The sequence below is a fragment of the Syngnathoides biaculeatus genome, chromosome 20 (genome assembly GCF_019802595.1).
Source record: "Syngnathoides biaculeatus isolate LvHL_M chromosome 20, ASM1980259v1, whole genome shotgun sequence".
Classification (NCBI taxonomy): Eukaryota; Metazoa; Chordata; class Actinopteri; order Syngnathiformes; family Syngnathidae; genus Syngnathoides; species Syngnathoides biaculeatus.
This window is the reverse complement of record NC_084659.1, coordinates 5,151,869-5,162,831: the sequence shown is the minus strand read 5'-3', so window position 1 is coordinate 5,162,831 and position 10,963 is coordinate 5,151,869. Positions and strand designations below refer to the sequence as shown.

The window sequence follows — 10,963 nt, the reverse complement described above, 5'->3', positions numbered from 1 at the left end:
GCCGTGTCAGCTTTTTCAAGTATTTCCATATGATCCTGACCCCCCCCTCCTCCCCCAGTGTACTTTTGCGCGTGACGCTTTTATTCGAAGGGCGCAAAAGTCGGCGGCGGCGGCCAAAACGGGAAGTGAACGCAAATGCTAATTGTACAACAGCTAACGCGTATTTTGATGAGAGAAAATGCGAGCATGCGTGAAGCTTGTCACGCTTTTCAAAATGGACGTTTGCCAAAGGTTTCAAATGCGTGCGAGGTCCACGTCAAGGCGTGTCTTTGTGCCCGCCGTCGCCCTCTTGGACTTGGGAACGCAAGCAATATTTTGAAAGGAAGATGACATCACATCTTTTCTTATCAGGATATTTATTTGTTGCTTTGTAAACGCCACGGAAGGTGTTGTCGTAGAAACGGCCCAGACACCAACTGGGCTCCCTGCGGTTGTCACCACGCGTCTTTTGGGAACCCCTCCGTGCGTGCGTCCCCTTTCGGGACGTCCGTGGACTAGCGGGCGCTTTTTCTCAGATGCAACTTCCCGTTACGGTTAAGGCTCGGAGTGACCTCGGGACGTCGTCGGCGCCTCCGTCCCGGCGGATCCGGCGCCGTCGCGTTCTCGCTGCCGTCCGCGCGCAACGCACGTCACAAAGCTAATGCGACAACTGCGCACGACCGCTTTGGCTCAAGATCCTCCAAAAACTTGGCGGCGACACCAAAACGTTGGCCGTTGTCAAGACGGAGAGGTCGCCGTCTTCCGTCGCCAAAAGGGCAAAGTGATGGTTTCGTGCGGTCGTGCGCCGTTTCTGATTCCGCGTCCCGACCTCAGCGAAAATGCCAGCCAAAGTCGTCATCTGACACTTCATCAAGATATCATCTTGGGTTTTTTTTCGTCTTCGGTAACACCGATGTTTTACGAAGGTGGCAGTTTAATTTCTTGGCCTTCCGGTTGCCGCATCACCAGCTGACCCCCCCCCCCCACACACACACACACACACACACTTTTATTGAATGTATTTTTTTTTTCTTGATTCTGTGACACTGCGTAAAAAAAAAAAAGATGTTCTTCGGCAACGCACCTTTCCGCACTCCATCGCAAGATAGCGAGTTGCATAAAATGTACGCGTCCCCCCCCAACCCGAAGTGGACGAGCCGGCCCACCCGTGTGCAGGAAGTGCCCCGCGCGTGCATCTGAGCCCTTTAATCTGGTTCCAGCTTGATGGAAATTGAAGAAGAGCCAGCGCTGGCCAAAAAGATTCCGGGACTCGTACTGACCCGGCTTGTGTATTTTATGATTTCGCCATCATAAATTGGGAGACTTGCGGACGTTGACCTGCACCGTTGAATCCGGGATTCCTGTTCACGCCGAAAGCCGCCATGCTGACGCACGCACACAGACGGACGGAGTCACGTGACCTGCTTTGACTTGCAGGCCAAAGGTCAAGGGGTACCCGTTGACCGTGAAGGGTTGCCGCGACCCCGCCCCCCCCCCCGCTTCGACTTTGCGGGGGCGGCGCTGCCGTTGGCGGCCCGCGCGGGCAAGCCCCGGCGCACCCGAACGCACCACACGATAAGAAGAGTCGGCGTCATGATTGCGGTCGCTCCAAAGGTTCCGGGTTCGAATCTCTGCGGCGTCGGCGTGTTCTCCCGCCGGTCGGTTTCACTGAAGCCGACAAATTGCAAAGAGGTGTGACAACGCACGGACGTTTATTTCATGAACGTGCTTGTGTTTGGGCATTCTCTTCGTGCTCAAGGGCACCTCAGCAGTGGTGGGCTTTTGCCGGATTCTTCTGCCATTTCATTCCCCAGGTTGGCGGGCGGAAGTCCTGAGCGCTAAGCTGAAGGCGACTTACTCTGTGGCCCGTCCAGACTGGCGCCCGGCCGCGAAGGCTGTCCCGACGACGCGGCGGCGGTGGAAGACGCCAACATCTGGAACGCAAAGGCGTCCCGCTGAGGCCGTAGCGGAGGCCGCTTGAATCGTCGGCCGCCGCGTAGTCCCCCTCCGGCCCGACCTCGGTGAACTTCTGCCGGTTCGCCCCAAACATGCCCGTCGTGTCACCTGCCACACGCCCACGACGTCGTTTCTGCTTCAGACGGCCGTCAAAGTTCGACTCGTCGACTCGGCGACGATCTGCTGTACCTTCGTGTGACGCGTTAGCGAGCTAACTTGTTTTAAACGACTTGTTGACCGCCTAGGCCGAGTTTTCACGAGTCACGAGACCGTCTGTGACTGCATTTTTTTTTTTTTTAAGTCGACATTGTGAGCGACTAACTTTTTGGGGGGTTTCTGCGCATCTGCGACTATCTTTCATTGATTGCTTACTGACTGCTGCAACTTTTCATTCCAAGCATAAAAAAAATACCTTCGGCAAATCCACATTGAAGGTTTGCTTCGCATTCCCTAAAGTGCTCCGTGTGCTACAGCTGGTGTCACAACATCAATAATAATATATTTTTTTTTTTTTCAGTTGAAGCGAGCGGCGGCGGCGGCGGCCACCCGGAAGTAACAAACTCTGCGTCAATGGCGAGGGTGAAATTGTGGGCGTGGCTTTATTCTCCCAAATGCTCACGAGTCAGCGCGGTGGTTCGCAGCCTCGCTCGGACAAAACGAGCCGACGCGGCTCCGCTTCGAGGTGAGCCACGTTTGCACTTTCAACTTTCTGGGTGGTTTCATTTTGCAAATTGTTGAACTGGGCGCCAGACTGCCGTCCGGCTGACGTGACGTGAGGCGACGCGACATGACGTGCGGCACTGTCGCAAAAGGGCTACTGTTAGCCACGAAGGCTAACGGCATGACTTTCCCGCGTCTCCGACGGCGGCCGAGCAGCCAGTCGAGCTGTCGACGCTTTGGTTTGCGGCGGGGGGGGGGTAAAAGCATTTGGCACAATCCGAGCTCGTGACAATGGACTTGAGGGCTTCCGGAATGACTCGAGCCCCGTTGGCGTTGCGGCTAAAAGGAAGCTAAAGCCACAACAACGAAAGGCGGGCGGGGTGAGAGGGCGACCGGCCGCCGTAGGGGGTGGGGGGGCAGTCCTCATCCTTTCCACCCGGAGAAAAAAAAAAGAAAGCTAATAAAGGAATTGAAAAGATCTTACCGCATCAATCTCCCCCCCCCCCGCTACTTTCCGAGATGGCAACATTGCTATTAGCTACACGCAAAGCAGGCTGGGAGTTGGAGTCGCTTCCGCTTCCCGGGCGCTTTTGGATCTCTTGTGCTTGATTGTTTTGTTTTTCTTTCTTTCTTTCTGTCTTGTGGATTCGGTTGAAGTTGTCGCGTCTAGCAATTGACTCGGTCCTACTTTTCATGGTTCTCAGTCGCGCTGCATTCAAGCGTTAAGCTGTGAACTAGCCATCGTTTTCCAAAGCGCTTATCCTCACGAGGGTGGCGAGAGCGCCGCAGCCCATGCGGGCGAAATTCCACCCTGAAGTGGTCGTCGCCAGTCGGTGCAGGGCACGTCTGGACATTCTGTCGGATTCCACTCGGTCAAAGAACACGGGCGATAGGTTGTAGCGGGAATTTCTCCGATGGGGGTGGTGACACACAAGATGGCGTAACTGGACACTTCCCCCACTGGGCTCCGCGGTTCGATTGTCCCCGAACTGCGTTCGAGTCGCATCTATCCGAGCGATCTGTGGTCAGCCGCCCCTCGCTCGCTTTTGCACCCGATTGTTGGATGGAACGTTTGATGACGTTTTGCTTCGTTTCATTGAACTGTTGGAGACCGTCGAAGTCTTTTCTCCTGGGCTCGTCTCCTTTCTACTTGATTCTGCTCCAGCTCTTGTGTTCCTTGGAACGTGACTCTGTTGGACTCTACTTTTCGTTCCCTTCTATTCTACTGCGCCCCTTTCTGGTGTATTCTACTGCATTGTACTTTATTCTCCGCCGCCCTTTTGTTTTGATTCTGCTCTTCCACGCACGACATGAAACTCGAGCGCACAGTAGTCTGTCGCTGCAGAATAATACACATGAATATTCCCACGACGGCTCATATCCGAACGCAGCTAAAATAAACTGCACCATCTGGTGGTCGCGAGGGGAATTGCACAGAGACCGTCGAACAGCATTGGCAGTGATTTTATTCGATCAGTAGTCAACAATTGAACAAACACGACACGGACGCACGCACGCAAAATGAAGATTTGGCTTTTTCACACCCATTTGGCAGCGATTAAAGGGAGCGGAACGGACCGGGTAGGGCGGGGCGGGGCGTCCGAACATGCGTGTTGCGTCTCACACCAGGGACCGGGGAGAACATGCGCACCGACCGGTCCAAAGACGAAGATGAACGTAAATGTCAATATCGAGATGAGCGAGCGGCCCACTTTTAGGGCAAGGAAAGCCAAACAATATTTTGGACCACTTTGCGTTTGGAAATAGACTCGAGCTTCACGTGGGGTCTCCTCCTGCCCCTGTGACTTCTTTCAAGCCTCACTTTACTTGTGAGGAATATGCCACTTCCTGCCTTCGACAGTGACTGAGACTTTTCTTGTGAAAATAAAGCCACGAGCGGCTTCTTCCTTCCTCCCTTCCTTTTTTTCCATTGTGAAAATCAAATCCCAAGTTTGATCACAGCTTCCATCGTCTTTCATCCTTTTTCAATTCCCCCTTCGTTTTTAGCAGCACTTTTATTGTGAAAATCTAGTCCGATATTTTGAAAAGATACTCTATTTGAACACAGTCACACCTGAATTGAAAAGTCCGAAGTTGTTTTGTCAGCGTAACTTACTTCCTTAGCAGGGGTTTTATTTTGACAAGATGCCGTGAAGTGACTGCCGCTTCTTTCATCGTCAACACTTTGGACGTTTCCTTTTGCCCCGGCGACCAGTCCGGGGTGCGGTCCCCCCTTTCGCCCGAAGTTAGCTGGGATAGGCTCCGTCGCTTTTCCGTGACCCTTGCGTCTTGGAAAATGGATGGATAGACTTTTATTGTGAAAATATACTCCGTGTATAACGGCGGGTTCTCCCCCCTTCTCTCAGCAGCACCTTTGATTGTGTCAAGTCGACGTTGCTTGACGTGTGAGAGAGGAGGCCGCGCGGGATGGCAAGAGTCCCAAAATCCCAGGGGTCCTTGAACGCATCAGGTGAGCCCAAACGGCCCACGTCGCCCTCCTCCTCCTCCTCCTCCGTCGACGTATGGCTTTTCCGGAAAATAAGCGAGTCGATATGTTTTTTTGTTTTGTTTTTCGGCAGCGACGACCAGGGCTCCTCCCCCACCGCCTCGCCGGCTGGAAGGCACACAGGTCCGGAGAGGGCGGGGCATGCAGCAGGTGAGGGTTCAGAGGTCATCCGCTCTGCAAAACACACACACACACACGAAAGAAACGGATGTAGTTTTGACGCAAATTCTGTAGTGTACTGTACGGCATTTTCCGAGTCCAAACTTCAGCTGGTTTGAACACGCGCGACTTTGTTGGGTTTTTTTTTTTTTTTTTTTTTTTGTTAGCGCAGTACTCCTTTGACTTTGACTGCATCGTGTTCGATACTACCGCACTGCGTTCTGCCACGTTGTCATCTTGTAATACTCGTGAGGTACTCCGACTCTATTCCGTGTCGATCGACTCCATTCGCACTCGACTCTTGTGCGCGAGCGCGTCGTACTGGGCTTTACTGGGCTCTCTTGCGGTCTCCTCCGTTCAGTTTCCTTTTGTGGCGCTACGACGTTGTCTTTGTTGTACTCTACCCGATTTGTACTTTGTTGTTGTCTGCTACCGTGCCCGCCGCCCGACTCTGTTTTCGCTCTTCTCCAGTCTACTGTTTTGTGTTCCGCAAAGAGCGTTGTTTTCTTCTTCTTCTTTTTTCACGGTTTTCCTCGGCTCGATTTTACTGGACTTTGTACGTTCCTCCATTTTTACTCGCCGAGCTTACCGCACTCCCTTGCGGTGTACGTCATTCTCCTCTTATCGGAATTCGCCAGTTTATGTGTCCGCGTTGGACTTGAAGTGTAACGAGGGCCAACCGCTCCGAACGTCGTTCTGTATTGGTCGGTTGGCCCGCGTGTTGTTTTGGCCCCGGCCATCTTCCTGGAAGTTAATCCGCGGCTGGCGGCGCGGCAGATGGCGGCGTGCGTCGGGCCGCCTCCGCCGCGCTAGTTATGAATGATTGCACGCTCGGGGCATTAAGTTGGGATCACTTTAATCCAGCGCAGCATATGCAAGGCCTGCTGGGACAGATCCAGTGTGACACCCCCCACCCCGGCCCCCTTTGCCCTGCACCGCCCCGCCCTGCTCTCGCTTCTCACGATTGCAAACAAATCTCAAACCCAAAACTGCAAATGAAGTACAAATTTGCTCAGAAGTCAGGTGTCATTCCAAACCCCCTCGTTGTTTTTTTTTTTTTTTTTTTTAAAGATCACGAACGTCAACAGTTCCCTAAAATTTCCTTTTGAAAATACCTCTGGGAAACCTAACCTATATTTGTTGACTTGAGTACTGAAGGTGATCCATGAAATATTGTGCGACCACTTTTCACTCAAATGAAAACTAGTTTCGAACCCCGGAGGGCACGAGCACAGAGTCCGGCGCCGTGGCGCTTCGGCATCCAACAAAGACCCGGATTTGCTCTTTTTAGGCTTTTGGATCCAATCCTCTGTGATTGCATGAAAAACTGGTTTGCTGCTTTTGCGCTCAAGCCAAAGCCTCGTCGAATGGAAAATCTCGCTCTCGGGACGTCCTGTGGCAAGTTGGTTGAAGTGAAGCGGAGGAGCTTCAATTAGTCAGTTTTTTTATCGGAACTAGTACTTTGCCGCCATTTTGTGGCATCAGAGTGCAGTGACTCACTTTGGGCAATTGTGGCGTGGCTCGCTTTTTGGAACTGAATGTTATCGTGTTTATTTTTATTTCTGTATTTGAATGGATGGTCCACAGATGTTATATTTGTGATCTTTGAAAAGTGGCCAAATACTTTTTCACTTCAGCGGAGCGAACGTTCCGATGCGGACTCGCTAATCGGAAACCATCTCGGAGGGAGCGAACGCTTTAGCCCGGCGGCCGCTAGCTTGCGTTTGTCGCGCCCACCGACCAAATGCCCACTCGCGCGACGAATGACACGCACGCACAAGTGAATAATTGCCAACCCGGCTGTCGTTTCTCAATGGAAACAGCCGGGGTGGGGGGGGGGTTTTGGTCGGCAGGCGGGCCGCGGTTGGTGACCGGATGCGTTTTGTCGCAGATTGTCCGCTCTGGTCAGACCAGGTGGCGATTCTGGCCGTTTTAGCGTCCACGTTGTTTTTGCGCCGCGGGCGTGTGTGCTAAAAAGCAGAAGCAAGAAAAGGATCAGAGGAGCGGAAGAGGAGGACGCAAAGCGGCGCGGACGTCACACGGAAGCGCTCGCCATCATTGCCGAGCGCCGGGGGGCGCCGGCGGGTCACGTGACGCCGATGACGAGCCTGCCCGCCGCAGGCTGGACGGAACGTGACCGACTCGCTCACTCCGTTTCTTTCTTTCTTTCTTTCTTTCTTTGCATGCACTTGCGGTCGCGCGGCCCGTCCCCCGGCTCGTTCCCATTTTGGCCAAACGTGACCTCGACTGAGTTCCTTTCTGCCCGATGAGCGTCATCCACTGGTTAGGCAACAAATTCAGCCTCAGCGAAGAATGCCGTTTTTTTTTTTTTGCTCGGAGGTTCCGGGACAAAAGCCGGCTGAACCACGGGCCGCCTTGGCGAGTGAAGGCGCGTCCGGACGCGCTCGTTAAATGGGCGCAAACGCGCTCTTTGCGCAAACGTTATTTCAATCGGAATGCTCGATTTGAAACGCTCCCTAGTCACCATCCAGAGGTTTGGCGACGTCACGGCGTCATCAAGTAGCGGTTGTCCTCCATTTTCTCAAGTGGGATCTTGCGCCCCCAGCAGCAACGAGGTCGCAGCTGAGGACCGCGTGCGCGTGTTATGTAACTTCCTCCTCGCGGACTCGAGCGCTTCCAGTCCTTTGCTAACCCTGACAGGAGCGCCCGACCAAGTCCGCAATCGCTCCTCTCGATTCCAGTCATGGAACGCGACGCGAGATGTTTGTGCGTTTCTGTCAATGACGTGCACAGCGTGGAGATTACGGAAATAAAGTGATGGATTTAAGCCCGCGCGGTTTTAGCGTCAGCAGTCAAACGAGACGTCCATCAGTCAACAGCTTTGACGAGATATTTTGAAGTTTTCTAATCTCCCGACGCCACGCGAGGCCTCGAGGGCGCTCGCTCGCTCGCTCGCCGCCGCCGCCAGCGCGTTTGGCCGCCCTCCGCGCTTCTTGGGTCGTCCGTTTGAGGTGAACGCTGAAGGAGGTGCGCTTGCGATCGCGCGTCGCCGAACACGTGACGGCACGTGATCGGCGCGTATCCATCTGTCGCGTCAAGGAGTGCGAAAGGCGGGCCCGGGCGTGGGCGATGCCGTGAATTGACGCGAAAGTCATCGCAGGACGCGGGGGCCGAGGTGCGCGTCCCGTTCCGCTCGGGGCGGTTCGGAGGAGGCACTGACCTGCTTCGAGTCCCGTCGAGCGGCTCACGCGTCCAAAGCAAAGCGCGAGGCCCGAAACGCGTCTTGGGAAGGAGTCCAGTCGTCGCGGGTCCCCTACAAGTCGGTTTCCCGCGTGTCGAGGCAGAAGGCGTAGAGAGAGGTTTTCAGGTCCAGGCCGCTGTTGGCCTTGACGTCGCTCTTGTCCGGCGCCCCCGACGACTCCTTCCTCTCTTCGGGGCCCGGCGCGCCCGCCTTGCCTTCGGGCGGCGCCGGCTCGTCCTTGAGCGACGACTGGTCCTGGTCGGTCTCGCGGTGGTAGAAGTAGTTGAAGTTGGAGACGATGACGGGCACGGGCAGCGCGATGGTCAGCACGCCGGCGATGGCGCACAGCGAGCCCACGATCTTGCCGCCCACCGTCACGGGGCGCATGTCGCCGTAGCCCACCGTGGTCATGGTGACCACGGCCCACCAGAAGGCGTCGGGGATGCTGGAGAAGTGCGACTCGGGCTCGTCGGCCTCGGCGAAGTAGACGGCGCTGGAGAAGAGGATGACGCCGATGAAGAGGAAGAAGATGAGCAGGCCCAGCTCGCGCATGCTGGCCTTGAGCGTCTGGCCCAGGATCTGCAGACCTTTGGAGTGGCGCGACAGCTTGAAGATGCGGAAGACGCGCACCAGCCGGATGACGCGCAGGATGGCCAGCGACATGGCCTGCTGGCCGTTCTGGTGCTCCTGGCCCTGCTCGGCCAGCTCGGTGCCCAGCGTGATGAAGTAGGGCATGATGGACATGATGTCGATGATGTTCATCACCGTTTTGGAGAACTCGGACTTGCTGGGGCAGGCGAAGAAGCGCACGAAGAGCTCGAAGGTGAACCAGATGACGCAGGTGGTCTCCACGATGAAGAAGGGGTCGGCGAAGGCCAGCGGGGGCCGCGCCGCCGTGCCGTTGCCGGGCCGGCCGGCCGTCGGCAGCTCGCGCTCGTCGCGGAACTCGGGCAGCGTCTCCAGGCAGAAGGTGATGATGGAGATGGTGATGACCAGCACCGACACGATGGCGATGCCGCGCGCCGGGCTGGAGCTCTCCGGGTACTCGAAGATCAGCCACACCTGCGGGAAGACGGCGCCGCCTTCAGTCCGGCTCCCGCCGGCTACGAGTACGCTCTTTGTCCTCGCCGGTCAGGCTCGAAATTGGTGGTCTTTTAACGCCAACCCCGTTCTTTAGCCCTGTCTGTGCACGATTGGACCGGCTCGGGCCCGCTGGTGGGACCGACCGCCGCCGCTGGTGACATTTTTCCCCTTTCCCTTGACTTTTCTACACCCTCGAACGAGATTTGGGAGACGCACTAATTTGACATCTACGCCGCGCTGGTGCGCCGATTGAATTTTGTTAGTTTGTGAGTTACACACTCGTCAACTCTTGCGCTGCTCTTGCATGACTAGTAACATGTGCGAAAAAGGACGAGGAACGGACGGATGCGCATGATTGAGAGAGGTGGCGAAGAGGCTCTCCGAGCGACTTGGAACGGGAGGTGACGAGCCGCTCTCCTCCGGGTTGCGGCCAGCGTCCGAAACCGCTCTGACCGGTGACGACAAAAAGCGTACTAGCGCACGTGGACGTGGACGTGGGGAAACGGGAGACGAACAGAGCGCCGCCCCCGAAACACACACCGACCTGCTTCTGGAACTCGTTGCGCGGCAGCGGCTTCTCCTCCTCCTTGATGAAGCCTTCGTCCTCGCGGAAGCGCTCCATGGCCTCCTCGCCCAGCTGGTAGAAGCGGATCTCGTCCGCGAACACGTCGATCGACACGTTGACCGGTCTGCGGATCTTGCCGCCCGACTGGTAGAAGTAGAGGATGCCGTCGAAGCTGGGGCGGTTGCGGTCGAAGAAGTACTCGTTGCGCAGCGGGTCGAAGTACTTGATCCTCTTTGCGGGGTCCCCGAGCAGCGTGTCCGGGAACTGGTTGAGGGTCCCCAGCTGGGTCTCGTAGCGGAGGCCGGCGATGTTGATGAGCACGCGCTCGTTGCTGTCCGAGTCCAAGTCCAGGTCCAGGAGCTCGTCGTCGAACACGTGCGGGCTGTGGTCGGCGCGCAGCAGCGCGTCCATGGCGTTCTCGCTGCAGCTCAGTGCGCTGTTCATGTCGTTGATCCTCCACGCGGGAGGCGGCGGCGGAGGAAGAGGAGGAGGAGGAGGAGGATGATGAAGATGGTGACGGTGGTGAAGTGGAGCGTTCACTTCCTTGCCCAGCTCATCCACGAGCCCCGACCGGAGCTGCTGCTGCTCTCCATTGTTGGCGCCTCCGTTCTCCTGCAGGCTCACCAGCGCCACCTCCATCACACTCGAGCGCCGCTCACGCGCACTTGTTGACGAAGGCCGTCGCCATCCCGGGAGAGGAGACGAAGATGGAGCCCCGGCGGGAGCGGAGTCAGAATGCCAGGACGGCGGAGGAACGGCGTATCTCCGCCCCCTCCCGCGAAAACAGGCCCCCCCCCTCCCCCGCGCCCTGCCGCCCGCCCCCGTCTGCGCGCGATTGACTCGTTCGCTCTCT

The 10,963-nt window shown here is 56.3% G+C and overlaps 1 protein-coding gene across 2 annotated transcripts; it reads right to left on the bottom strand.

Annotated features, from left to right (window-relative positions):
* Window positions 1-5,140: 5,140 nt before the first annotated feature.
* LOC133493264 (potassium voltage-gated channel subfamily A member 5) lies at window positions 5,141-10,889 on the bottom strand. Of its 2 annotated transcripts, XR_009792905.1 has the most exons (3): window positions 10,090-10,889; window positions 8,442-9,524; window positions 5,141-5,275 (listed from the first exon to the last, which is right to left on the bottom strand). XR_009792905.1 is itself a non-coding variant. In XM_061806438.1 (2 exons), the coding sequence occupies exons 1-2, from the start codon at window positions 10,747-10,749 to the stop codon at window positions 8,535-8,537; spliced, it is 1,650 nt and encodes a 549-aa protein (XP_061662422.1). In that variant the 5' UTR covers window positions 10,750-10,889; the 3' UTR covers window positions 6,314-8,534. The 2 variants fall into 2 exon arrangements, 1 of the variants encoding a protein (XP_061662422.1); XM_061806438.1 differs by lacking the exon at window positions 5,141-5,275 and having other exon boundaries at window positions 6,314-9,524.
* Window positions 10,890-10,963: the final 74 nt, after the last annotated feature.

Coding starts and splice junctions, on each gene's coding strand:
- LOC133493264 (XM_061806438.1), bottom strand. CDS start 10,749: ATGGAGGTGGCGCTGGTGAGCCTGCAGGAGAACGGAGGCGCCAACAAT. Junction 9,525..10,089: donor GCAACGAGTTCCAGAAGCAG/GTCGGTGTGTGT, acceptor GTCTTCCCGCAG/GTGTGGCTGATCTTCGAGTA.